Source organism: Coffea eugenioides, chromosome 6, assembly GCF_003713205.1.
Source record: "Coffea eugenioides isolate CCC68of chromosome 6, Ceug_1.0, whole genome shotgun sequence".
In the NCBI taxonomy this organism is placed as follows: Eukaryota; Viridiplantae; Streptophyta; class Magnoliopsida; order Gentianales; family Rubiaceae; genus Coffea; species Coffea eugenioides.
Genome location: NC_040040.1, coordinates 3,601,085 through 3,627,820, shown reverse-complemented (window position 1 = coordinate 3,627,820; position 26,736 = coordinate 3,601,085). Strand labels below are relative to the sequence as shown.

General features: G+C 37.4%; 6 protein-coding genes across 8 annotated transcripts; 2 read left to right on the top strand and 4 right to left on the bottom strand.

The window, feature by feature from the left end:
- Window positions 1–186: 186 nt before the first annotated feature.
- Window positions 187–2,989, top strand: LOC113774639. Its single transcript, XM_027319217.1, has 2 exons — window positions 187–916; window positions 2,508–2,989. Exons 1-2 carry the CDS (start codon window positions 273–275, stop codon window positions 2,515–2,517), a joined length of 654 nt encoding a protein of 217 aa, XP_027175018.1. The 5' UTR covers window positions 187–272; the 3' UTR covers window positions 2,518–2,989.
- A 451-nt stretch (window positions 2,990–3,440) lies between these two features.
- On the bottom strand, window positions 3,441–4,093 carry LOC113774503 (probable histone H2B.3). Its single transcript, XM_027319030.1, has one exon. It carries the CDS (start codon window positions 4,014–4,016, stop codon window positions 3,588–3,590), a length of 429 nt encoding a protein of 142 aa, XP_027174831.1. The 5' UTR covers window positions 4,017–4,093; the 3' UTR covers window positions 3,441–3,587.
- A 1,910-nt stretch (window positions 4,094–6,003) lies between these two features.
- LOC113773412 (histone H2A) lies at window positions 6,004–7,571 on the bottom strand. The gene is made up of 2 exons (XM_027318055.1): window positions 7,185–7,571; window positions 6,004–6,462 (listed from the first exon to the last, which is right to left on the bottom strand). The coding sequence occupies exons 1-2, from the start codon at window positions 7,395–7,397 to the stop codon at window positions 6,220–6,222; spliced, it is 456 nt and encodes a 151-aa protein (XP_027173856.1). The 5' UTR covers window positions 7,398–7,571; the 3' UTR covers window positions 6,004–6,219.
- Window positions 7,572–10,234: 2,663 nt separating this feature from the next.
- LOC113776537 lies at window positions 10,235–14,080 on the top strand. Of its 2 annotated transcripts, none has more exons than XM_027321725.1 (3): window positions 10,235–11,019; window positions 12,201–12,662; window positions 13,434–14,080. In XM_027321725.1, exons 2-3 carry the CDS (start codon window positions 12,216–12,218, stop codon window positions 13,860–13,862), a joined length of 876 nt encoding a protein of 291 aa, XP_027177526.1. In that variant the 5' UTR covers window positions 10,235–11,019; window positions 12,201–12,215; the 3' UTR covers window positions 13,863–14,080. The 2 variants fall into 2 exon arrangements, with proteins under 2 accessions (XP_027177526.1, XP_027177527.1); XM_027321726.1 differs by having other exon boundaries at window positions 10,235–11,031.
- A 356-nt stretch (window positions 14,081–14,436) lies between these two features.
- Window positions 14,437–22,170, bottom strand: LOC113776536 (arginine biosynthesis bifunctional protein ArgJ, chloroplastic). 2 transcript variants are annotated; one of them, XM_027321722.1, is made up of 17 exons: window positions 22,017–22,170; window positions 21,643–21,768; window positions 21,271–21,394; window positions 21,061–21,134; window positions 20,207–20,251; window positions 19,912–19,962; window positions 19,766–19,834; window positions 19,532–19,590; window positions 19,193–19,262; window positions 18,837–18,917; window positions 18,671–18,757; window positions 17,666–17,788; window positions 17,055–17,117; window positions 16,437–16,514; window positions 16,200–16,345; window positions 15,832–15,902; window positions 14,437–15,027 (listed from the first exon to the last, which is right to left on the bottom strand). In XM_027321722.1, exons 1-17 carry the CDS (start codon window positions 22,074–22,076, stop codon window positions 14,945–14,947), a joined length of 1,410 nt encoding a protein of 469 aa, XP_027177523.1. In that variant the 5' UTR covers window positions 22,077–22,170; the 3' UTR covers window positions 14,437–14,944. The 2 variants fall into 2 exon arrangements, with proteins under 2 accessions (XP_027177523.1, XP_027177524.1); XM_027321723.1 differs by having other exon boundaries at window positions 21,643–21,890; window positions 22,017–22,071.
- A 1,251-nt stretch (window positions 22,171–23,421) lies between these two features.
- LOC113775137 (organelle RRM domain-containing protein 2, mitochondrial) lies at window positions 23,422–25,898 on the bottom strand. Its single transcript, XM_027319893.1, has 3 exons — window positions 25,665–25,898; window positions 23,967–24,035; window positions 23,422–23,862 (listed from the first exon to the last, which is right to left on the bottom strand). Exons 1-3 carry the CDS (start codon window positions 25,801–25,803, stop codon window positions 23,621–23,623), a joined length of 450 nt encoding a protein of 149 aa, XP_027175694.1. The 5' UTR covers window positions 25,804–25,898; the 3' UTR covers window positions 23,422–23,620.
- Between the last annotated feature and the right edge of the window lie 838 nt (window positions 25,899–26,736).

Below are 26,736 nucleotides of genomic sequence, written 5' to 3'. Positions count from 1 at the left end.
AAGTCAATGTATGTAAATAAAATGCAATTCAAACACAAAAAGCCCCAAATCCAAACGACAACACTGCGTAAAAACAAATCAACTCCTTTTTACGTAATTCTCCTCCAAGCCCACTCGCTCCGTGGCCCACAACACCTCATTGAATCATTAAGTCCTCCTTTTCCCATCAAAGACTCCCCCAAAAGGCCGAAAAACCCCACCTGAAAAATTCCCAGAACCCTGCAGCTCCAAATCAAAACCACCCCAAAGGCCGAAACCCTCGCACCATCGCCATGAGCTCCTTCAACTCCACCACCTCCACCCCAAACTTCGACAACCTCCTCCTCCAAACCCTAATGGGTAGGCTTCAACTCCGCCCTCCTGCTCCTCTTCACAACCCTTCTTTCCTCCCCCCTCAATCCCTCGAAGACCTTCTCTTAAACAACTTACCCTCCGACTTCGACTCCGACTCAGACAACGACGACTCCTCATCATCCTCTAAAACCCAGCTCGCAAAGGAGGAATCCAAGCTCGAGAAAGAGATCATCCGCACCATCCTTAGTGGCAAAACCGAAATTCTGAAGCCCAATTCCGGCCAGGCCGTTACAGTTGGCGAGCACCATATTTGTGTCGGGTTTCATGAGGATACTGATTCTGATTATCGGGTTTGGGAGTGGCATGGACATATAATGTTATTCGATGAGGAAAATGGTTATACGCCTGAGTATATTTATGGGAATTACTTTGAAAGAGTCAATAAGAAGCTGACGAAGGATAAGAAGAAGAAAAATGAGGAGGCTAATGCTGATGCTCGTGATCAAAAGTCTGATGACAAGGAGGAGAAGGTTTCAAATTTGGGGCTGAGGGAATTGATAGATTCTGGAGATTCCTGTACTGGCCGGATTCTCCATCGGAACATGAATGCTGGCTCTCCAAGGTTTATTTCTTAAATCCACCTTTTGTTGTCTCTACCAGTGTAAAGTTTTCTTTATCTATATGTAAGATTTAGTTATGTATACTTGGTCAGAAATTCATTTACTGTAAAGTAAGCAGTTTCAGTTCTTTTTTCAATGTGATTCTTCTTGAAAGCTGTGGTATTACTAGGCATACTGTCTATTGTGTGATTGCTAGTGTTACCTGATGGTTTTGGATAATCATATATCAACTGTGCTTGCACATAGTACATCCGTACGTAGATTTAATTTTCTTTTCTTTTTTTTTTTAACTGGTTAAAGGAAACTTGTTGATTATTCAACTGCAAAGTGATGATCTGAAGGATAAGTGTATAGATAATCTTGTAAGGGATGCAGTTCTTACTTTTGTGTTGCATATAGATATATCATGCATGGGTTTGTTCAGGTTTTGGAGTACAAGGGGAAGAATCAACTAGACCAAAAACTGGACAATCCACCATCCATAACCCTCTTACTATTGACTCAGAAATTCGTTAAGACCCCCATCCCTGTAGGGAAGAGGAACGATTTGCATTGTAAAATGCTAAAAACATTGTAAAACTGCTCATGATGGTCTTTCTGCTTCTGCTAAAAAAATCCTCTGGGGTATGACAAGGAAAATATGGTAACGATGTACATTACCAATCAAATTGGGAGTTGTCTCACATTTTGCTTTCCATGCTGCTGTGGTGCATTGAAGCAAAGATGGAGATGTAGTGTTTGTTGATTAATTTACATAAATAACTAGAGCACTAATACTCATGGTTATACGCTCGTAAGGAGTTCCAAGTGAGTGAATCATGTTTCTGAAGAAAAGTAGCCTTTGTTGTTCCCGGTTATCTCTGTGTCACTCAGCAAACTAGTAAGTTCCTGACCTTTAAATGCCTGTTCTGGTAGTCCACATAAGTAAAGCTTTATCATTCACAGTCGCAATTTATTGTGTCATCTTCCGATGTGAAGAGGAAAATAAGAAAATAAAACTGTGACAGGATTCATGGGCAGTGTTGGTTTACCGTATCAGGTAACTTGATGAAGTACCAATGAGGCATCTGAAACACTTCAAACAGTCTACAATTCTTCAATTGATAAAAGAAGTTGACAAGAATGTCATGCATCCCGTCATAAGAATTGGACAGGAAAGCGATGTTTGTTAGCCTAAATAGTTTTTTTGTGAAACACTTTCTACTATTATATTGGAGTCTGCTCAATATAGCTATAGTACATGCTCGATGCACCCAGCACCACAATAGAGCTATTGTAATTTCATTTGATTTGTTATCTTGAATGGTGATTTGGATTTGAACTTTGAATAGCTCCAAAGGATACAGTGAATCTATGTATTCCCAGTTTGCATTTTGCTTCCTCTCTCTATCTCTCTGCTTGAAAAATATCCTGCCTGCTATTTATTACCAGTCTCCTCTGATTCTGGACTAACTACTTTATATTTTTCCTTTAAAGCCATTTTGTTAAACTTGAGCAAGCAATTCTCTGTTCACTGGTTTTGCTGATACTTAGCATGCATAGGCATTCTTTCTCCATTTCCTTTTCTAAATCTTTTTAACTTAATGAGTACAGGCTTCACTAAATAGCTGGCCTGGCGCATCAAGTCTCTTCAGCCAAAGAAGAAGTTGTTTCAGGTTAATGGGGTTTCTTTCACATGGAGATCAAGTTTTGTGGTTTCTGGCAAAGCTGCAGTTAACGGTATCAGGACTTCAAATGGCCAATCTTTGGAGGAGTAATTGGGAAGTAAACTATTGGGAATTACGTGCTTGTACTGTGGGCTTAGAATGTTATTTTACATTCCTATAAAAACAGTAACAGTGGAAGAAAGGTTCTAAATATTGTCACTTATTTGCTGGTAGGCAGCAGAGGCTGGCTGTTTTTAATTTGTCCAGTTACTTGTTAATACTGGCAGGTAACATGCTTTTTTCCTTGGTCGGGCAGATAAATTACAGTTGTGTAAATGTTTTGAGAAATACGTGTCTGCGTATATTGCATTTGCATTCATAATGCGGGGTTTTCTTTTTTACAGTAATACGAGCTATACAAGTTGGTTATTTGGCCATTTAATTATTTGGTCACTTGAAATCTGTCATCATGCACTCAGGTAAACTGGAGTTTCGCTGGGAGACGGAAATGCTAGATTCCCCTGTTAATTTTGGAAAGTGATTTTGAGTCTAGCAGGCTGGACCGTTTAGTTTCAAAGATATTTTATCCCTTCCTCAAAGTAACACCTTTTATATATATATATATATATATATATATATATATCAAATATCAAATTGGATCGCAAAATTTGGATTTTCTACTTGTTGAAAAAGATCCTCTAAATTAAATAACAAGAGGTGATTCTTCTTTTTTTCCATTTTCCCTTTCTCTTGGGCCACTGCGTGGAAACCCAAGTTGAAACTGCTTATTGGGCCCAAATTGAAACACCCAACAGTTGACATCCGAAATCCGCAAGGAGTAAAGTAAAGGCAACAACACAGAATATCTAACATCACGACAGTTCCAAAAATCCTAAATTCCATTCAACAGCAAATCCCAGGAATCAATTTGATCAATCAATCCACAAACGGAGAACAATACACTACTAATATGCGGAGAACAATACACTACTAATGTACTAACATCAAAAAAGTAAACAATATTATTCTACCATGTAATAAAATCTAAGAACTTTGTAAATTTGGTAACAGCCTTGGTCCCTTCTGAAACGGCGTGTTTGGCCAATTCACCGGGCAACACCAGCCTCACCGCCGTCTGGATCTCACGGGAAGTGATGGTGGGCTTCTTGTTATAGCGAGCGAGGCGAGACGACTCCTGGGCCAACTTCTCAAAGATATCGTTCACGAAACTGTTCATGATCCCCATGGCCTTGCTCGATATCCCTATATCAGGGTGCACCTGTTTCAGCACTTTGAATAGGTATATCTTGTAGGTCTCGCTGCTCTTCTTCGTCCTCTTCTTCTTCTTCCCATCCCCAACTTCCTTGGGGATCTTCTTTTCCGCCTTCGGTGGCTTCTTCTCCGCCGTGGCTGGTTTCTTCTCCGCCGGCTTCTTCTCTGCCTTCGGCGGTGCCATCAGATGATTTTCGAGATTAGGGCTTTTAGCTAGATCGGGTGACTAGAAAAGAAGGAATTCCTAACCGCCTCGGTTTGGGATGGTGGTGGTTTGAAGCCGATGATTTGTTTATATAGGGAATGGCGGTCGGTTATTATTGGTGGTTTAGGTTCTCCCTGGATCGTTGGGTTGGCATCTGTTAAAACCGTTGGATTGGGTTGATGAACAGACGGTCCCGATGTATCCCTATCCTAGGTCCGCGATATTAGGTCTTTTACTACATGAATGCGGCTGGCCGTTGGATTGATTTTAATTGTTTTTATTCTTTTATGAAAAATAAAAGTTTGATCTCCCTACTTAAAGTACTTTTTAATATTTTTTTTATTATAAAAAAATATTACTTTTTCGAATTGGACTAATTTTATTATCAAACCTTAACCTCATAGGAGGTTTGTATAATTTTACATACTTCAGAGGCTAATGAAATTAACAAAAATCTTAGGTAAGATTTCTAAAATTATCCCTTTTTTTCAAAGAAACTCCCATAGCAGCATTGGAGGAAAAGAAAAAAGGCAATCAGTTATTCCCTCCGTTTTATTTATTAAGTCATATTTGAGGAATCCAACTTTTTAAGAATAATGATTTGATTGCGATATTTGTACTTCTCTTTTCAAATTTATCTATATAAATTCAAAATTTAAATTTGAATGGTAACATGCATATAATTAGAGAGAGAAATTAAAAGGTATTTTAACTTTTTTAACCTAACAATTGTTTTGAGATATTTCAAAATGAAAAATATGATAATTTCAATGGCATAAAGTACGGCAGTATCTAACAACACATAGCAATGATCAATTTCGGAAGCAATGCATGCATCGAACGCATACAAATTCTTTGCAGAACTGGCAATCACATCCAAGCAATCATAGCGGTTGATTTTCACAACGAATTGTACACTTACTGGAGCATAACATATTATTCAAGCATGACCGCAATTACATTGAGAAATAAATTTTGTACCATGACTTTTGATGCAAAGGTTAGTGACGCTACCTTATCATCTTTTGATTAAAAAGGATCCCACCTTCTGGTAGGGATGGCAATCGGGTCCAAATCAGATAGGCGGGTTAGGTCAGGCCAGAAAATTTGTTGATTTGAACCCGATCCGTCAATCCGTGACGGGTCAGGTATGCTGACCTGAACCCGAAAATTTCGGGTTGACGGATTGACCCGAAATGACCTGAAACTTAATTTTAATTTATTAATTTATCACTGTAATTTCTAATAAAATCAATTTCTCACAAAACTAATTACATAATCAAGTAATAAAAATTTAAATAAATAATTTCAAATCAAATCTAAAATAAATTAAACACCGTAAAAGTGTTTTATCCCAAATAAAATATAAAATAGATTAAAATAATATAAAAACAAAAAATAATATAATATATTATTTGTCTAAATATAATAATTTCAATTTTACACAAATTAAATAAATTCATTTAGAATTAAGTAATTAATACCTTTGAAAAAAAAGAATAACTTAATTTAGTTAGATAAAATTATTTTTATATTTATTAAATTATTTTTAATTCATAAACGGGTCATATCAGATCACCACGGATTGACCTGAAATCGACGTGTTTTCTTTTCGGGTTCATCAGGTTTAACCCGATTCTAACCCGAATTCCAAAAATCTCAACCCAAATCCATTAATTTCATATTAAATTCGTATCGTATTTTCAAGTCACACGAAAATTACCACCCCCACCTTCCGGGACACAAAACTCCCAACTCCCATCCTGCCTGCTTTCCTCCAAAAAAACATGAGAAAAACACTAGTGAACTTGCAAATTGCGATTCATTTTGGGCATGCGTTAGCCAGTTTAAAAGCAAAAGTTCCCTGAGAAAGACCAGAAATCCAGCCAGAAACTGATCCACAGTTAAAGAATTCCATGTCCACGAACAAAATGTGCAGCTTCATTGGAAGTCAAATGTAAAGATCTTTCACATTAATACGCGCACAGGAAACTGAATGTGTTTTAATAAGCTAAAAATTCGTTTCATTCATCATAATCCAAGAATTTGGGACCATCAGAAGCAACAGTCAATCCTAAATTCTAAAAATCTCTGACCCTCTTCTACATACGACCAACAGATACAGGAACTACATACAAAGAAATTCACAGGACGACAAGTCCTCTTATTCACGAATGACAGATTAGGCCTTCTTGGGTGACTTTGTGGCCTTAGCTGGAGACTTAACAGGCTCCTTTGCTGCCTTTTCATTCTTCTTTGGAAGGAGAACTGGATTGATGTTGGGAAGCACTCCCCCATGAGCAATAGTCACACCAGCTAGAAGTTTCCCAAGCTCTTCATCATTCCTCACAGCCAATAACACATGCCGCGGTATGATCCTGTTCTTCTTGTTGTCTCTTGCAGCATTTCCAGCCAACTCCAGAACCTTTATATACGTTATAAAACCAAGTCAAATCATCAGATCCATCCCAAGTTCAGTTGCCCAATATATTCAAAGCCAAAATTAACTTCACAACCATAACCTTAACTTGTTAAGGAATTAATTGCTCCCTATAGGCATGTGACTCAACAAAACTCAATTTTCAATCAGCATCTTCGGAGTTTGGAATTAATTGCTCCCTATATGCATTTTCGGTCTATTTCAAATTCTTGCACAAACTCCAAACTAGGCTCAACTATTTCTGTGCCATAAATGACATATAGATTTGATTAGCAGTAGTATTAACTGTTATCAGTTAGCAAGTCTGAATAATAAATGCCTCGTTACTGAGTTGTTGTGGCAACCTAGGAAGTTCAAAGGCAAACAAATGGGAAATTACTTGTAACCAAAGATTTAATCCAAGCAACGCTCCACATAAATGCAACTACAAAGTAAAAAAAAAAAAAAAAAAAGCTTGGATAATCTATACCATCTCTAGGTCACTTTAACCTCGAGATCCGCCCTTTTTTTTTGACGCCCCCCGGAGGGGGGGGGGGGCAGCGCAATTGCAACAGCAATTCAACAAGGAGAAAAAAATAGTAGCAAAATACAGCAGTTAAATTATTCAACAGAAACGAGCATTTATATAAGGAAACCACCCAAAAAAATTTTTTTTTTTAAAAGACTGTAATAGGATGCATAATAAAAATGTAAGTAGGTACGGGTACCTCGGCGGCAAGGTACTCGAGGACGGCAGCCATGTAGACAGGAGCGCCGGTTCCCACACGCTCAGAGTAGCGACCCTTCTTCAAGTAACGCCCGATCCTGCCGACAGGGAATTGCAAACCGGCCTTCACGGACCGGGACACTGGCTTCTTCTTTGGACCGCCCCCTTTCCTTCCACCAGCTCCTTTCTTCACTTTTCCACCTGCGCTCTCCATTTGCTCCCTAATCTCAACTCTCAACTCACAATGGCCCCCCGAAATTAGACTGCGAGTAGTAGACCGGCCGGGAAATATGAGACTAGTCTCACATCAATAGGTACTTAAAAGCACAGTCGAGATCTTTTTCTCTTTTCTGTATTTCCCCCCCGAGGAAAAAGCGGCTTTATGAAAGAAAGAAATAGGGGTAAGAGAAATACTCGACTGAGCTTTGGGTATTTTGAAGCGTTGGATTGAAATTTAATCTACGCTTCTGAGTCGACGATCCGAGTGATCTGAAATGCACCAATCAGGAAAGTAATTGTCGAGGGACGCTGGAGGGGAAACAGACATGGCGCTCTCACGCACGCAGAACAGGATAAGCCTCACGCTTTTGATGCCTAATTTGGACCTTGTCAATTTTGATTGAAATTTTAAAGAATAGAGCTCGTGAATCTGCCTTTTTTTTTTTTTTTCCCCCGCTTCATTGGGTAGTTGTTGTAATCGTACTCGGGAGAAATAAATTCCGTAACATGCAGCAATATCTAATTTACTTCAGTTTCCCATTAACCATGTACTGGCTTGCCTCTTTCACCATTTATTTCATGACCCTTTATGATTATCTTCTTCGATAGAATGAAATCCACTTCACTTCTAAATCAAACGTGTAAGGGGTAGATGACAAACTCATACTCATAATCGGATTTATACAAACGGATGTTGGTGCAAGTGGAAATGGGCTTGCATCCCTTATCCATGAGATCTTGAGTTCGAAATCCATGAGAATGAAAAAAATAATGTTGGGAGAGCTTCTCTTTACAAGAAATCTAACCTGACTCGAACAGGATTAGTCGCATGTCGTAAAACGGATGTGGACACTTGTGAATTATATAAAAAAAAAATCAGATTTATTATTTTAACCATGGTTCTTGAATGCGAACCAAACCAAACGCCGGATTGATGATTTATGAGTACTCTTGTGATGGGATTTATTCACATCACACCAATGATAAGTACAAGTTAATTATCAAAACCAAAAAACTACTTGCTACATAACGCATAAACTTTTTTTTTAACCAAACCAAGAAGTGACTATCGGTTAACCGCTAGGATAGGATATATTCAGGAGATGAGAGGGCTCTTAAAATCTCCATTATTATCAGATTTAAGATTCAAATTCCATGTTGACACTTGAGAAGTACAAAATATATGGAGAAGGGCGAAAGGGTCAAAAGAAAACAGGAAACAGTAGTGATGATCAGTGGATTACTCCTTGTGTAGTCAGGTGGGCTCATTTGGAGCTTCTGAAAACTGAAAAGCAAGAGTAAGAGAGCCCAGCCCATCCCAGCTCAAGATCTTACAGTTTCAGGCAAAATATCCCAGGCAGAAAATTCCAAATCCGACCCCCCCATCACGCGTGTATGCCTGCTGTTAACATCTTGTCAAACCTGACTTGTCTTTTGCGCCATCTTCGTTGACCAGATAGACAAACTCCCATTACATGATGATATACATGCATGATACTCCATGAATGATGCTATGACATGATACTACTATGTCTACTTTTTCTTCTATAATAACAACAAATATCGTTCGTTTGTTTGGACAGCTGATTATTTCCTCAAATATATTTATTTACATTATCATTATAATTTTCAATACATCTTTTTATCTTACATACATCACATCATAAAAAATACTACAGTAAAAATATTTCAAATAACTTACAATCCAAACAAACCTATATATTGTACGCAAGAACCATTGTTGATCACCACTAATGACTTAAAATCTTAGTGAAGCGGGAGGTTAAGAGTTGTAAATTTTACTTTTTATCATTTTGTCACTACGTGACTTTTTTAAATTCATGCAAATGAGTAATGTTGTTGTCTAGTTATATAATAGTTCAGTTACTGCCAATTTTTTCATTGATTCAGTCTTTGTTGATTTTTCCATTAATTCAATTGGGCCGCGCTCTAAAAAATGTCAGAGTAAGAATAGAAATACAGTGAATGGTGACAACTAACCAAAAAAAAAATTCAACAACAACAAATGTCGCACATTCTACGTAAGAGCATAAATGTTTTTTTTTCTCCATAACTGATGTAAAAGTAAGTCTAGATTCCAGAGGTTGAACGTAAATAAAAATGCATAGGGGTCTATTATCCAAATAACCTTAGTTGTAAGAAAAGATAATTATGGAGAAACAGAGGTTTAATGTAGGATACGACATGAGTCTATATGCAGTTTATGCATGTCTGGTGCCACTGCCACTTTTTCTTCTCTCTTTTTTTTCATCAGGCATGCATAAAACTGCATATTGGGTTTGTTTGGATAGTGTATTATTTGAAATATTATTTGGAATAATTACTATAGCACTGTTTGTGATGTGATGTATGTGAGATAAAAAGTAGTTGGGAATATAAAAAGGTAGGTTGGGAAATGTGTTTGTGATGCAAGCCCTATGGGTTTGTTTGGATTGCTTCATATTTTCCCAATTTTATTTGCTTACATCATCTTTACAATTTCCAATGCACATTTTTATCTTCCCAATATCTTTGTATCTCACACACATCACATCACAAAAAGTGCTAAAGTAAAAATATCCCAAATAATCCCAAATAACTTACAATCCAAACAGTTATTTGAGATAATTTTGGTATCCAAACACTCTTATCATGCATATGATGCGTAGATTAGGGAATGGTGCATCACATGTCTCCACCCTCACGGACCATCACCGTATCTCTCCAGGACAGCTCATAATATATAAATACAAATAGTTGGTGGGGTGGGCAACAGGCCAAGAGAATTCTTAAAGTAATAATAATACGATCTGACAATTAATTTATTCATTTTATCTCCGACTCCGAGTCTAACCCATTTTCTCAGTCTCCCTTCCACCCTCTTTGGGAAAAGAAAAAAAAGGAGAAAAAGTAGTAGAGTGTCTCTCCATCTCCATCTCTAAAGTCATGCTAGCTAGGGTTACGATGCCGACTTGCTGTCCATGACGATTAGTTGATCTCACTCCCCGGTGGCCTGAAAACTCTGATCAACGCCATTCTCTCCTATCCCCATTAATTGATCGTTTCGGTTTTGATATTTACTCAAAATCAATCGTGGCTTTGTTTGGTTGAGATAATCATAGGGTTGGGTGGTATCTGGGAAGAGCATCGGATTGAACAATGCATTCGGTGCCTTCGTCTTTTTCTTCTTCTTCACTTCAGCTCCCCACGCGCCCTCACGTTACGTCATTCTATGGCGGATCTTCGTCTCATCGTCTGAAACGTCAAAACAAAGCTGATCGGCGTGGTAATCTTAGTTAACATTAGGTTTTCACTAAGCATCTCCTCCTCCTTTTCATCCTCGTCCTCGCCAACACAGTCATCGTTGTACATCTGTCTTCTTTTCCATTGACTGCGTTTATTCAGCTTCCATTCGCACACTTCATATTTCCTGTTTGTATACAAATCTATGTAATTAGCTGATAATTCAATCCACCCGGAGATCTGGTCATCGCGTCTCCAAACCTCCTCCTTTCTTCGTTTTTATTGGCTGAAAAGGTGTAGCTCGGTGACTTTTGGGATCGGTGGCATATCGCTTGCATATTTTATAGTTGTCATATCCTCGGATCAACAGAAAGGTACAACTTAAGGTATTTAACAAGTAGTATTAGGATTTACTGTTTATCAGACCTCCTCCCACCCCCCGCCTTCTTTTCCCCCCAAAAAAAAAAAAATCTTTTTCAATAATTATGTATGCTTGGATGCGCAATGTTTTCTGTGCCTAGATGAATAACTTTCTCAAATTGATTGGAAACTAGTGGCATGGCATGGGTATTTTTCATTGTTACTTGGATAGCAAGAAGGATAAACTAAAAGGGGAAAAATCCCTAAGTTTATAAGGGGGAAGCTAAAAGATTTAAAATGACCTTACTTTCTGAATTCAGGTTGAAATAACGGCACGATGTTGGTATGAGGAGTCCTGTATGTCATCCTCAATTGCATGTAATGGGTCTTTTAGTGGATTGAGTTCCGTTGGGCTGTGTGATGAGTTCAGTTTTTAATGCTCATGTTGTTAATTATTAGAGGAATACAAGAAAGGTAGATTGGAGATGTGTAATTCTTTTGCGCTTAGCGATGAGTTCAGTTTTTAATGCTCATGTTGTTAATTATTAGAGGAATACAATAAAGGTAGATTGGAGATGTGTAATTCTTTTGCGCTGAGCGATGAGTTCATTTTTTGATGCTCATGTTAATTATTAGAGGAGTACAAGAAAGGTAGATTGGAGTTGTATAATTCTGTTGGGCTCAGTGATGAGTTCAGTTTTTAATGCTCGTGTTGTTAATTATTACAGGAATACAGGAAAGGTAGATTGGAGTTGTAATGCTATGCTTCAAATTAGGATAAGTATAAAGAAATGGTAGATTAAACTTGTGACTCTGTTGACTAAGGTTTGTTGATGCGGCTCTAAAGCATCCCTGCAAAACATCCATGTCAGTCATGTGACTGCCTGATTGATGATGAAGACATTCCTTGCCTTTTTTCTTTTTGCTTTCTCCTTCCAGCCACTTGTGAATTATTTCCGTTTTTAGAGGGTTGTGACTATACAATGTTTTATGTTGACTATTGCATGTCGTTTGACATAATATTCTGAAGTGTACTCCTCTTGCTCTTTTCGCTTTCTTCTTCCAGCCACTTATGAACTATTTCTGTTTTTGAGGGACATGACTGAACAAGGTTCTATATTGACTATTGCATTTCATTTGACATAATATTCTGAAAGAATTGTGCTGATCCATTCACTTTGACGTTATTTTGCAGCTCCTGTACTAATTGATGGACATCTGTTGTCCTCATGATATGTCAGTTTCTGAAGATGTAAGCAGCTTCTGTGCGTTGTCATTGGGTCCACCTGATAATCCTAATGATCACAACAAAAATCTGTATGATGATCTTGGCAACCGTTTGACTGAGTTTCTACATGTTCAAAACAAGCAGAAGTCATCATCTGTTGCTGTTCCATCTCCCAATGATGGTCAAATTGGTACTTCAGCTAAGGAAGTTGGGTATAAAGAATCCCATGCGAATGAATTGGACAAGTTAACTAATGAAAAGTGCTTGGCTAAATGTGCAACATTTCCATGTTCTGCTGAGAGTAAATCCTCTGCTGATGTACTTGACATGGAAGAACGTCACAAGGAAGACCTAACACCTGGAGATTCTGTGGAGAATGGACATGATCAATCTGCTAATTGTCCATATCCACGTTCAATATCTTTACCTGTAAGTATTGGATCATTCAGTGGTGCATTTAGATGTTTTCTTTTCCCTTCCCTTGACGTATTAAATTAATTTACTTTCGTTGGTCCGATAGACTAATTACATGGTTATTGAAGTCTTCTTGGCAATCGCTCATATCACTGATACTGTAATCTAATATGCTGAGTTGAGGTTTTATTGAATGTAGTTATGATTGCTTTGCCATATTCTTGGTGTTTATGAGGTAAGTGAAAGCATTTGGTGTGATCTTCTATCTTCTTGTTTTTGGGATAAAATTCCTATAGACTGAGACTTGTATATGTTTTTATAGTGTTCAAGCCGTGTAGTTTTGCAAATTATGTAATAACAAATCCTTGTTGCCAAGCCCCTTCTAGCTCCCTGGTGATTCTTTTATTTCCCTGTCATGTGCATTGGCTGATGTGTTTTTAATTCAATGCTTTGTTAATTTAGATTGAGGTAATGCAGGCATCTAAAGCACTGGTCAATATTATACCCAACAGAAGTAGGCATTTTCTTGTGTTCCTTTGCTCAATTCCAATTTCTTGAGTTCCATGCTATCTTTTGAATTTACTTGTGGCTCCGAAGTTTTTATATTTTGCATGGATGCTGACAAGGGGGCAAACGGCACTGGAGCAAAGTGCAAAAATTGACTTTGTTTCAGATGTGCTGGAGGACTCTTTACAGGGATAGTTGAGGTCAAGCTATTATTTTTTGGTGAAAAATCGTTGACAGTTTATTTTTTTCCCCTTTTTGCTGCACTTTATTCTCTCACAGACTCCTTTGAAGCTTGTATCTGCCATGAAAGGTAGCCGTGAGAAGCAAGGGGCTCCACCTCAGAAGTTGACAGTGACTTGGGCTGCTGATGTGTATGATCCAGTTCCAACCTCCGTATCACATGTACCAAGCAGTAAGCCTCAACGATATAGGAACGATAACAGAAGGAATGGAAAAAATAAGCTGAAGGCTAGTGGCAAGACATCCCGAGGAAACAGGGGCAAGGACAAAAAGCAATCTCGGAAGGGTGGTGGGAGGAGTAACAGGTCTTTCAAGCCCGTGGATGACGAGGGCAATGGAGCTTGCTTTAGTGGACCTCATCGCAATGCCATTGATTTTGATGTTGGTAGCCCGGATCCATTCTGTGGGCAGAGTTTCCTGAAGAAATCCGTCACTTCGATCCACTTCTCGGTTACAGAGGCTACTTGAGGATTCTGTTTTAATGTTGTCTGTCTTAAACCATCTGACCGGTTCTGTAAATAAATAATGGTAGTCTGCGAGGTTCTGTTGAGTCTAGGACATGCGAGGCAAGAGCGACAAATGGAGACAGGTTTTGTTTAACGACTTGGATCTGCGTTTCAAAAACTACTTACTTCGGTTGATGTTATAATGGTAAATAAGTAATTAGTGGGATTACCTTATTAAAATAATTGTTCTTCTCATTGCGGGCGACATTTTGGGATAAGGTATTGTACCGCCACTTAAGCCCGGAGTATGCCGGTCAGACATGCTGTGGTGAATCCGCTTCCGAGCCTTGTATATGCAGTATGCTACCCATCACACTATTGGGAGCCGGTCATGCCTGATGTCCTTCCTTTAACTGTAAGAAGGGGAATGGGAAGGGGATGTCCGAGGAAAGGGGTTAGTGATTGGAGTGAAATCATAACAAGGTAAGAAGGAAAGGTTAGTGATTGGTGTGAAATCATAACAAGGTACTTGTATTGGAAGATTTATAATTATAGATTATGATTTTTAGATGTTTTAAAGTACATAAAAATTGAAGTGATCTGAGAAGGGATGTTTATTTATATCATATGAAACGCTTTATGATTCGACCCAAATCAATGATACCTCATATTGTAGATATGGCATCTCTGGATCATTGCAAATCCAGGATCATGCTAGAGAACTACGTTCACTGGAGGGTGACGGCTATCAATTAACCAAAGTGGTACTGTACACGGATATTGTTTGGATGGCAGTATGCAACTAATCAAAAGACATGCAGAGTCCTGCGGGAATGATAAGCCGCAACATATTTTCAAACTCAAGGTCTTACAGCGGCAAGGAAAAAAGAAACCATATCCATTCATCCTTTTCGCCCAATATTTAGTGGGGACTTCTGTATCCCTAGAGTTTATGCTCTGGAGCCATAAAGATCCAGCAATTGGCAGTAATCCTTCATATGACGTCTTGAATCACGATTCCACTGTTTACCTGCAAGCTTATTCACGTGCAAAATTATCCAGCGATTGGGAAGAGGGTAATCAAATCTGTTGAAGGCAGATCTTCTAGGTAGTATACTCCGCATTGATTTTTATATAGTCATAGCTTAAGTCACAGCCCCAAGCAAGACCATTGCCAGGACCATCACCTGTTGAAAAGTAGAACGATTACATTAATTGACAGGATTGAACACAAAATGGAAAAAGTGGCAAGCTAGAATGTTCCGCCAGACTGAAACTTCGATTTTGCTTCATCATTTCTTCTGAAGCCTATTGGGCTAATTTGCAGCTAGCACAGTAACAGACACCGCTTTGTGTTAAATTCAAAAGCAGGAATAGTGAAAATAAAATTTGTAGCACAATCAAGAGAAGGATATCTATATACCTAATAATGTAAAAATGACATGAAAGCAGAATAACTTCTAATTTATTCAGACAAATATCATGACAGCTTCAAGACCGGACGACCATGCATCATCATCAATTAGCAATTTCACACTGTACCATACAAAGTTCAAGCACATTTCAAGCAATCGTTGACTGGAAGAGTGAAAAAAGTAGGTCTAGCTGCTAGTCCCATAATTGAGCATGCAAATCTTAAGAGTAAACTGAATAATAACGCACATTACAAATTTGACCCATATCTCCTATTTAACAAGTAAACTGTATGAGTAATGATGGCTTTGCATATGATATGAATAAAATACTGGTGCTATTCTCATAAACAGGTTCCCTGCTATCTTTTTTACTGTAACAAGGTTTGTACAAAGTATGACAGTTGAAATTCTGATGTGTAGCTCAATTTTCTTAGAATGGAAGTTACATTAAACCGTGAGCAACATCACATGCCAGGCAACAGACTCTGCAGTTGTAAATCATACTGACTAAAAGTTTCAATAGATACATGATCATAAAGCTTCGAATGGTTATGACATAAATTTTCTACAGCTTACCAATAGATATTTGAATTTCAACTTTGCCGTGAGTCTCTCCAGCCTTTCTCAGATAGTTACTGGCAGCGGGCCTGCAAGGTCTCACATTTTAGATTGCCATAAAAAAGTTAAAGCCAAACGAACAAGAAAGACTGGAAACCAGCTGAAATAGAATAAGCTGCTAGATGCAAGGAAGATGCACACTCCAATTGCCTAATTATCTCAACAAAATTTGCCAGTTGAATAAAAACTAGAAAGACCACAGAGATACAATGAAAGCACAAGCAGAAAGTAGAAAATTCTAGCTGATTCAATGCTCACAGAGGTGACAATAGCAAAATTGTTCAAGAATCTTCCGTGGGTTGCAGTGGATTGCTTTGCTTGCTTACCTGTCAAATGGAAGAGGCTGACCTCCATCCATAAGTAGAAAATTGCCAAGCATTATACGAAGCTTGTTTTGGTCAAAAAGAATATCTGCTTTGCCAGCAGCAGCCGCAATACGTCCCCAGTTTGGATCTCTACCATATACAGCAGCCTGTATGTCCAAAAACTCCTTTCAGAAAAGCCGTATACAAAAGCATATATATTAATTTATGAATACAAAAACACATACAACAATAACATACCTTGGTAAGAGAAGAAGATGCCACTGAGCGTGCAATTCTTGCTGCTTCAGCTTCATTGTCTGCACCATTTACCCTGACCTACACATGCACTTTAAAGTTAGATTGACAGCCACAGAAAAATTACTTCCATAATCCATTATTCCACAGAAAAATGAACACAGACCTCAAACAGAAGCTAATCAGATAGTTTGTTGCAAAGGACTAATTAGGACAATTCTAACTGACCCTTTACAAAGCTGACCAATTATAATCTACCCAGCAACCCAAAAGCCTCCTGCACCAAAATCTATAACTTGAGTAAAAGGCATTTTTGCTATCAAATACAAGGCTCCAGAGATGGAAACTTTGCAGCTTTCTGGACATTAATCTAGAAACATTAATGGAAAACCATTATAAAAATAGTGAATGGCATAAAATTCTTTGACTCAAGTCTCATTCGTTTCGATGAAAGTTGCTCGTCACATAGGCGTAGTGGATTAAAAAAAAGGTGATATTTTTAATTTGGCCAATATAGGGTACAGGTGGAGCAGACCATTTTTAAAGAAAAAAGAAAGAAAAAAAAAAGCATATATGATGGGCAGCTTTTCTTTTACTTTCTTCTTTATACAAGATACAAACCTCAATTAAACATGTTGCTCCTTCCCCATCCCAAGCTATAGACTTTGCAAGACTTTGCATTACCTGAAAAAGAATCATGTTGCAATCTCACTATCTATTAACGTCACCAAATTATCATCAGCAAATCAGGACTAGAGTTTCAACAAATTTTAGATGAAATTCCCAAGTAGCAATAGTTTCCTAAGAGACAAAAGGCATATGCTGGAGAGAGAGACAATTTCACAAGGAATGTAACTTCGACCAATTCTTGGACACCTCTATAGTAAATCCACAGATATATCACTTGAAATTCAAGAGGGAAGACAAAAAGACCACTACATGTATAAAGAATTGTGCAATTTCTTGATATGCTGCTTCATCAAAGAAGATACCAGCACCCTAAATGCAATACATAAGAATAGAGGTAGGTTAAATGTGCTTCAAAGAAGAGTTAATCCAGAGCTATTGTAAATGTAATTTTATTTTTAAGACATCATGGCTAACCTTGTCTAAAACACAAAAGGCCTGAGGGACACAAATGAGGGCCAACGGAATACCACTGCATGGAAACAAGCTTAGACTGTATTCTCTGATTATGGTTGGGAAGAAAGTTAGAAGGTGGCTGAACTCACAGCATCTAGGCACAGTTGTAGATGCTCTGCCTCTAGACTGTTCAAAGTAGAAATTGTTTTTGTCCCCGAAAGCCCACTTGCCAAGGCAATGACGGCATCATTAGTACTGGTATCTCCATCTACCTGTAAGTACACAGTTAAAACTTCAGAGAACCAAAAATATTTAGTCAAACTGGAAGTACTATTTTCAGGACTATAAAAACCTTATATTGTTATTACAAAATATAGAAAAGACAAATAACTATTGTAACTATTGCATGCTTTCTCTCTGAAGCTTTTGTTAGAAGTGAGATTGTAACTATTCTATAGCAAATAATACAAGACAAAGAACTTTTATGGAGCAGTAAAATGTTGTATTTCTGACAACTGCATCTTACATGATGCGTAGCATGTGGAATTTCAAATGCCCTTACTGTGTAATGAAAAACAACAATGATGCACGTGACTGCAAAAATAAATAAATATGGTTTCAGATGCTCAATAAACAGCATAGAGCTACTTTTTCACATATTCTGTACAAAGGCCAGAAAATGCAATTTTACTGGTGTTTAAAACATATCTACCAGTAAACTCATACCCAAGCACATGATTTCCAAATTCTTATCTTTATTGGTGCGCTCCAAGAATCTCCCTTTTCTTTCTTTCTCCTTATGAACTTTGCATTCCCTTAAATCTTGCAGCATTGTTAACTCTTTCCAAATTATTATTTATATACTCCTTATTCTTCTTTTCCTTCAGTATTTATTTATCACCCATCTAGACAGTTATATCTATGAGTCTTAGACCATCTTAAATGGTTTCTCCTAGTTATTTTTCTTCAGGTGCTATTTATATCAAATCATCAGATAAAACTTGATTCCTGCTCAAAGTAGCTCTATTGTATATCTTTCACCGTAGCTTCAACTCCCGTAGAGAAATCCATTAATCAAAATTCAAGAACCTAGTATTTTGGAACTAATGCTGTCAGAAACTGTAGACAGAAAACCAGAGATCAACTATACTCACGGTGATTTGGTTGAAACTCCGGCTTACAGAAACCTGCACCATCTTTCTCAAAACATCACTTGTGACCTGGGCATCAGTTGTTATGACCTGGAAAATTCTCACTGTCACACAGCAATAAGAATACCAAGGTTTGAAGCAGTAATAGGACATCACGTAAGAGACATACTCCAAGCATTGTTGCCATATTAGGGTGGATCATCCCAGAACCTTTTGCCATTCCCCCAATTCTTACACGAGTGTCTCCAACCTGATAATTTCAGAGCAAATAGATGGTTTTTCAGATTCAATGCAGAGGAAAGATAATTCTTATTATACAGCAGAATTAATGTGCAAATGAAGGGAAAAATCCATCGAAAGATATGCACAAAAATATCTTAAACCATAATGACTCAAACAGCAACTTAGTTCATAAAGATCCTGGCACCAAATGCTTAATTTTTGAAATATATACAGAGAGAGAGAGAGAGAATGAAAAATAGATGAGTTTCAGCTAACTAAGTATAGAATAATGGTTCCATGTACCTCGGACTCAATTGCTATGCTCTTACTAACAAGATCAGTGGTGGTTATTGCCACAGCTGCAGAATCTGCTCTGTTAATCCAGTAAAGAGATTCAACATAGCCCAAACAATATAGGAGAGACACCAAACAGTGGAAAAAAGAATGATAAACCTTCAAATAATTAATAAAATCACATAAATATATAAAAATATCTACTTTAAAAGAAATGAAAGAGAGAAATTGAAAAAAAAAATGAGAAGAGCCACAAAATCTACTTTTGCAGTTCACTAAATAAACAAGAGTGGACAGATTGTACGTAGATAGAAAACAACAGTAAGAGTGAAGAGAAGATGTACATACCCCTCAACAGTTGATGACAATAGATTAACTAATTTAGGAAGTGATCTGAGAAGAGCGTCCTGTAGAAGATGTGGACATCAGTGGATGTATCCTAAAGAATTAATTACAGTATGACACTGAGTATTTGCAGTTGGGGATGCATACGTAAAGTATCCCACATGGTTTACTACACCATTTATCAGGAATAAAGCAAAATCAAAAACAGCAACAAATAGAATTTCCGTTAGATTTTACCTTCTTTATTCTCTGACCAATAACACCAGTGGATTCAATCAATACTTCCCCAGGATTCAGCCCAAGTAACTGCAAGATTTCGAACATCAACACTACAAAAAACTAAGGTACTGTGAGGATCGTTTGAGACACTGAAACTTGCACACCTTCTCAAGGGATTTTGAACAATCTATAACATCCTGGTAGCCTGCATCACCCTGAAAAAAATAATTTTAGCTTAATCATATGAAATTTAATAGATAGACAATTTTATGCAACATGCTGGCATGATGACTTGATAAAACTCTTTTGGTTAGCTCTAGATTCAGATAACCTAAATGTCCAGCACATGACCATCAACTGAAATAATATAAAAGATAAGTTCATGCAAGCTGTCAACTGCTTATTGAAACTAGGAACAGCCCTCAATAAACTGGAATCCCAACTCCTAGATAAACTTACAGTTGCTGCATTTGCTTGACCTGCATTTATCAAAACTGCTCGAGCCTGAACATTTCATTCAGCGAATTAGAATACAACTGGTAAATCAGAAGGTAAAAAACCCAAACACAAACAAGATCAGATTGCATTTAGAGACATTGAACAAGTTCATTTGCAGTTCCATGGGATAATCTTCAAGGCACAAGCAAAGCTTAGGCAACTTATTAGTATTTAGTAGCTTCAGCATGAGCAAACAACCTAATGGAAATCGGCCATGTTAATCTACAGTTGAGACAGGATGCAGAAAATCATTTTCATCTCCAGCCTCAAAAAATAGGTGCAGTAGCAAAGACAGATATCCATGTGGATGAAAATTCACCTAATTGGCTTCTACGTGCAGAGAATGATGTCTACTTACAATAGATTTCTCATGTCATTCTATTGATGATAAAGTAGAAGAGAGGAATAGCAAACACTTCCTCAGCTCAATTCTCTGCTGCCTTTAATACTTATAACCAGGATGAATTTCAATATTTTGGACTGTGATCCTTTACTGTCAACTAGTGACTTAACGTAATACAACTTTGAATATATCAATATAATATTAAGACTCGGACTGGTGGATACAGATATCTGAAAGATAGTAACAGTTCTGTATCCCTCATGCAAATGTGAAAAAAGAAATAGATCGAAATAAAAGAACATGAGTTAAGCAACAAATGGTAACTAAAAGCAGAATAATGTGGAGGCAAAGTTCACGTATCTTGAAGTTCATTTTGACATTACAATTTCTGTTCTATTTATTTTATCTAAGCGTTTCACCAACATCAGTGATAGGGAACTTGAGAACTAGCTACCAATTGTTGTTTACATACTGTTCTTGAACTTTCTAATACTTTTTTGCAGTACAACACTGGTGCAGCTGCAACCATGTTCTTGGTAAAAGCCCCTGCAGAAATAGTTCAAGAACAAAATTAACAAAAGCTCTAGAAAGTGAATCACGGGCTTACATATGGAAAAGTAGAATAATTCTGATGGTTAATAGTCCCAAAACGTAATTTGAAAATGAACACGACAGAACTTACCTGCAGCTATCGCATTTACATCACAAGTGACAAGCGCAAGATCAGGCTTCTCACCTACTGCACGAAGTCCTCCATACATACCTGCAGCCTGAAAACCTTTGGCAGCAGTAACTCCACCTGGTATCTATACCATTCAAAGCCCCAGGCATGTCAAATTGCTGATTAAATTCGCAAGTAACATATTCAAACCCCACCCCTCCCCACCACCCGGAGCCAAAACAATAAAGAAAGAAAAAAAAAACCACTACCTCCCCAATCTCTGTTCTCTTTCTGGCTCTGACAGAGCATAAAGACTTAAGTTCCTCCACTAAATTCTAAAATTAAGACAATGCAGGAAAATCTCAAGCAATGAGAATCATTACGGTTGCTGACCTGCCGCCAAGGCCCTTCAGGCAAGAAACTCGGTGCTGCTGGAATGTAATTTGAAGCCTCCATTACGGTTGATGAAGCTGCCATCACTATAAAATTTCTCCGCCTACTGCCGACCACTCTAACATTCTGCATAATACCATCAAATTTGCTTCGACATAATCTTTTCTAACACAGCAGACGGGGCAAAAAAAAAAACCTACACACAAGTGGACTAAACATACATTTTCCAAGCAGTTTTAAGTTTTCCACTGCAAGTAAAACATACATTTTGTCTAAGAAAGTAAACGGATAAAAAAAAAAGGTAAATGAAGAAAATAAACCAAAATTAGAATTCCAAGTGGTTGAAAAACAAAAATTTACAAAGAGTTGCTGACCTTCAGCCCATTGAGTTGTGACAATCTGATGGAGGCATAGTGAGGAATGCAGAGATTCATTTTTAGGGTTTAAGAGTGCCCAATTACAGAAGGAAGCTATGGGTTTCTTCTCTTTGGTAATGGCTACTGAGATTAGTTAGTAGGGTTTAGCAGAGTATTTCTGTTCTTTTCTTTAATTTCTGCGGCCGGGTCCCACGCCGACTGCATTTGTAGTAATTTGTTTTTCTTAAGGCAAAAAACCTCAGCGACCACTAAATTATTAGTCAAATAATGTTTTGGCCATCAAACTATTTTTCGCCAGTAATTGACCACTAAACAATTTAATCAATAAATCCGTGATCATTTAGTCGATAATTACTTTTAATCTGTGAAATTAACTGTACACGTAGCAAAGTGTGAGGTAATTTTGTCCAACAATTACGCGACCCTATTTCACATAGTAACTGTTAATTTTACAGATTAAAAGCAATTATTGACTAAATGGTCACGAGTTTACTGATTAAGTTATTTAGTGACCAATTACTGATAAAAAATAGTTTGATGGGCAAAACATAATCTGACCAATAGTTTAGTGACCGCTGAGATTTTTTACCCTTTTCTTAATTGTGGAATTACTATACTACAGCAGCTGAAATGAGTGTTAACGCACTCATTATATGACTATGAACTCTCATTATATGACTATGATCATTAGATTAAGATCCATAATTTTTCTTCCTCTAAAACTCCTAATGCTAAGAAATTGTCATTAAACCTGTACAAGTCAAATTATAGACAGAATCTTTAAAACACGCTAAAGTAATAAACCTTTGTCATTTTAACAAAAAAAAAAAAGTAATAAATTTTTTACATATGACTTACAAAATATACTAGATTAAGTGTACTTCGCCATACTTTTCATTGTATTTGTTTTTGCAAACCAATACCATAGCTTTATCATATTTATTCAAAATTCGTGCTCATGTTTTATCCAAACTGTTTGTATACCTTACAATTGAAAAAAAAAAAAAAGAACAAAAAAAATATCCTTTCGGGCCAACATATTTACCTTAGAATGTTTGAATACATAAAATCAATTAACTATTTGCATCTTGCAGTCAATAAGAGAATTATCAAAAAAAAAAAAAGGGGTCAAAAAGAGAGAGGTGATAAACATCTTGTGGAGCCGTAAAGCCGGAGCCAGAAACAACACTAGAGGATACAACCAGATTTCCTCCATTAAACCAGCTCACTTGCTCCAGTATACACAATGCCTCTCGCGCATGCTGCTCAGCAGCTAGGAAGTTAGTTTACCCGGGTAGAAAGTGCAACTGTTCTCCCAAGTTTTTCAGCATCAAGTACTTCTTACCAAGGTTCTTTATTTTCCTTTCCCGTTGGTACATTCGAATGCTGTAGCATAGGAAGCTTTTAAAAGAAATTAAATTCACTCGGAAGATATAGAGCAAGGTCAAGTAAGAATGTAAAGGCAATCCCAATGCATTCCCAAGTTAACAACAGACTTTGGATAGATCTATTAAAGAGTTTTGTTTCAAACAATTCATCCCTCGTAAAAAAATATTCCATCCCACAATTTAATCACAATCCGCAAAACCCTCCTCACAGGATTAGCCACACCAACCAATAGTTCTGTTTACTGTATAACCAGGTTGAGAAGGCTGTCCTTGTGACTGAGCTGGAGGTGGAGGTCTTGGCTCCCTTGGCTTGGCTGGGTCAACAAAAATAACCCAGCCATCCAAGAACTTTCCACTCATTTCCTGTCGAGCCTTCTCAGCTTCTTCTATAGTTTCATAAGTAACAAACCCAAATCCTTTTGATCTTCCAGTCGCTCTATCTGTGATGACTTTAGCTGCAAAAAGGGCAGGTAGACACACCAGCTGTTTATATTTGATGTTTACCACAATTGTCACAAAGTCACATGAAGTGGAGTGGTATAGGCTGAAAACACAGTACCTTCGACAAGCTTGCCAAATTGCAAGAATGCATTATTGAGTGCTTCATCATTTGTAGTTCTTGAAAGGCCTGCATCATGTTGAGCCAGAAAAGTGTTACTCTAACCAGTCAATTCACAAAGGCAACTCAAATCCATCCCCAAGGGGGGGAGGGAGGATCCAAAAAAAAAAAAAAAAAGAGAAAGACTCTTCAACACACTGAAATGAAAGGACAAGACAGACCCTGTTACCACCCCAACAGAAGATATCATAGAAATCACAAATTATTAAGGACTTTTTTCGTTTACTGCAATTTACATAAACAACCACTCTACATCTGCCTCCTCTGTTTCCCACTCTGTAATCTTTCCTCATCACTCCGGTTCAACAATATGTATCAAAAGATAAGATCGTTGTTACTTAAAAAATGATTCTAGATCGTGGCAAATTATACACCATCAACAGTCATGTAATATAAGCCAAAGTCGGACATCCTATCAGTTCAATTTGAATTAACATTAAAATACCAGAAAAGAAAAGGGGGCATATTCATATCTAAATTCAAATAATAAAGATATCTCCACGGCACTTCTGGCATAATGCTGCTCAATTAGAAGCCAGAAAGATTGTATACTTAGAAAATACATGTGATCGCAAAATGCACCCAATACGAACGACCACCAGATCCAAAGAAAAGGACAGAGTAGCAATTTCAACTAAATGCCGACAAAATAAAAATATCAACAAAACCCCGACTTCAAGTTAGAAGAGCACCGTGACAATGCATCTTGGATGATAACTGATCAAATTGTGGCTAGAAAAAAAATATATTGCACTTAGCATAACGTATCAGAGTTAGAACACTGACAATGAAGTGCCAGTTAGAGGCAAAGCGCAGCTGAGTGCTTACATCAAGATTAAGCATACAAAAAGCAGTAGTTTTCAGACTTGCAGACTGGAATAAAACACAAGTATGAATGGAATAAAACCCAAATACGGTCAAGTATATGGTGTTTTCCAGTATTACTAGCTGCTTTCTTCTTTCCACCATAATAGCAAACAAAATTTTGCAGATGAAGTAACAAGTAACAGGCCCTAGATGAAATTCGTCGTGTAAGGGATGCACAATATTACGTTAATGCCCAATGGCAGTCTAAACCTTCTTTTATTTTTTTCCCTCCTTACAGAATCTTATTTTCCCCTTCCTTATGGGGAAAAAAAAGAAAAAATTCAGTTTTCAGGGGTAGCTGCAGAACCAAGATTAGAAATGTGGTTGCAAGTATTTTCTAGTAAATTACTAAGTGAATAAAGAATTCGAATGATATCAGTAGATATTACTAGCTTCCAGATATTCAAGACCAGTATACAGGATAAATGTTACTCTTTCCCTAATTGAAATAGTAAAAGGGGGAAAAAACGCAGAAAGTACAGACAGCAATGACAGAAGCTAAAAAATTGATAGAAACGATCTGACGACTAAAAGAATAAGACTTTCTTCATTAAAGGCGAAAACAGAATACTAGCAGTTGGATCTGTTTCCAAACACTCCACGGCACATTATATTTCGTGTTAAAAGTAAATGCAAGTCAAATTGAAGTTTAATTTTAACCAGAAGTCTAATCACAATTTCTGGAAAACCTACGACCAGCAGTATTGAAAACCATAGAAAACATAGCATACATAGCAAAGGAATATAAAGATAGGGATCTTTGTAGCGCACCACTAATGAAGAGTTTAGGGGAAGTGAGGGTCGACTGGAGACGAGTTGAAGCTAACAGACAAGGACGAATTGAAGAAGAAGAAGAATTTGTCGACGACGCTAAACTCAAAATCCGACGAAAACCAGACGCAAATGCCATATCAAATTCGTATCAAATGAGTGAAAAATCAGCCGTATTGCACCGGAGAGATGTCGTAAAACCCTAGTTAAGCCCTAGTGTCGAAATGCCGTGGTTTGGTGCGGGCGCGACTTTAAGTACTCTTGTGTGCTGACCTTTTTCTAACCCTTGATTGTTGTTTGATGACAGGAGATATTACCACGTGGATTTGCGTTTTCTGAATTCTGTTTATTGAGGGAATATGGCTAAATATGAAGATGACAGCGACCTTCTTAACCCTTGACTATCGCTTGATGAAAGGAGATATTACCACGTGGACTTGCGTACTCTCATTTCTATGTAGTGAAGAAATATGAAGTTTGTTGGGGGGAAAAAAAAAGGGAAATATGAAGATCACGGCAGCTGTAAATGTAATTGTGACAGTTGCAAGTTACCTTCAACCCCCCAATTCTTATCTTTTATCTTTTGAATAAATCTTATATATATTGTTAGTGTATACGCTATTACGGTCGGATAGATAACACTTGAACAAATTTTGGATTCAAATTTAAATTTGGTATACACTGATAATATATATAAAATTAATCTTTTTTTAAGTATTGCCACCTTGATTGTGCATACTTTTCCCATTTTCCCCAACTTAGGCTAGCAAAGAAAGCGTAACTCTATTTCTTGTACAAGAAGTCCCTCTCCAATCCAAATAAGCCAGTTAAAGCTAGGTAAAAGACTAGGTTAAATAAATCTCCGACCACTCAATGTCGCTATTTGTGCGAGTTGTAAGGAGTCGGTGTCTAGAGTTAAACTGGGACGTCATTTCATTTTTGTAACGAGAATGAGGCACCACAAGATCAAACAAGTTGCTCCCTCACCCCGCAACGGCCGGCAGCATCTGTCTTTTAAGTGAAGTCACTTCCCCTGATTGTACATACTTCCTGATTGTACATACTTTCCTGA

Excerpts from the sequence above, each read along its gene's own strand:
- LOC113774639 (XM_027319217.1), top strand. The coding sequence starts at position 273 with ATGAGCTCCTTCAACTCCACCACCTCCACCCCAAACTTCGACAACCTC.
- LOC113774503 (XM_027319030.1), bottom strand. The coding sequence starts at position 4,016 with ATGGCACCGCCGAAGGCAGAGAAGAAGCCGGCGGAGAAGAAACCAGCC.
- LOC113773412 (XM_027318055.1), bottom strand. The coding sequence starts at position 7,397 with ATGGAGAGCGCAGGTGGAAAAGTGAAGAAAGGAGCTGGTGGAAGGAAA. Across the intron at positions 6,463-7,184 it reads TCGAGTACCTTGCCGCCGAG|GTTCTGGAGTTGGCTGGAAA; the intron begins GTACCCGTACCT and ends ACGTATATAAAG.
- LOC113776537 (XM_027321725.1), top strand. The coding sequence starts at position 12,216 with ATGGACATCTGTTGTCCTCATGATATGTCAGTTTCTGAAGATGTAAGC. Across the intron at positions 12,663-13,433 it reads CACGTTCAATATCTTTACCT|ACTCCTTTGAAGCTTGTATC; the intron begins GTAAGTATTGGA and ends ATTCTCTCACAG.
- LOC113776536 (XM_027321722.1), bottom strand. The coding sequence starts at position 22,076 with ATGAATCTCTGCATTCCTCACTATGCCTCCATCAGATTGTCACAACTC. Across the intron at positions 18,758-18,836 it reads ATATGGCAACAATGCTTGGA|GTCATAACAACTGATGCCCA; the intron begins GTATGTCTCTTA and ends AGAATTTTCCAG. Across the intron at positions 17,118-17,665 it reads TACAACTGTGCCTAGATGCT|GTAATGCAAAGTCTTGCAAA; the intron begins GTGAGTTCAGCC and ends ATTCTTTTTCAG.
- LOC113775137 (XM_027319893.1), bottom strand. The coding sequence starts at position 25,803 with ATGGCATTTGCGTCTGGTTTTCGTCGGATTTTGAGTTTAGCGTCGTCG. Across the intron at positions 24,036-25,664 it reads CCCTAAACTCTTCATTAGTG|GCCTTTCAAGAACTACAAAT; the intron begins GTGCGCTACAAA and ends AACATGATGCAG. Across the intron at positions 23,863-23,966 it reads ATTTGGCAAGCTTGTCGAAG|CTAAAGTCATCACAGATAGA; the intron begins GTACTGTGTTTT and ends CCCTTTTTGCAG.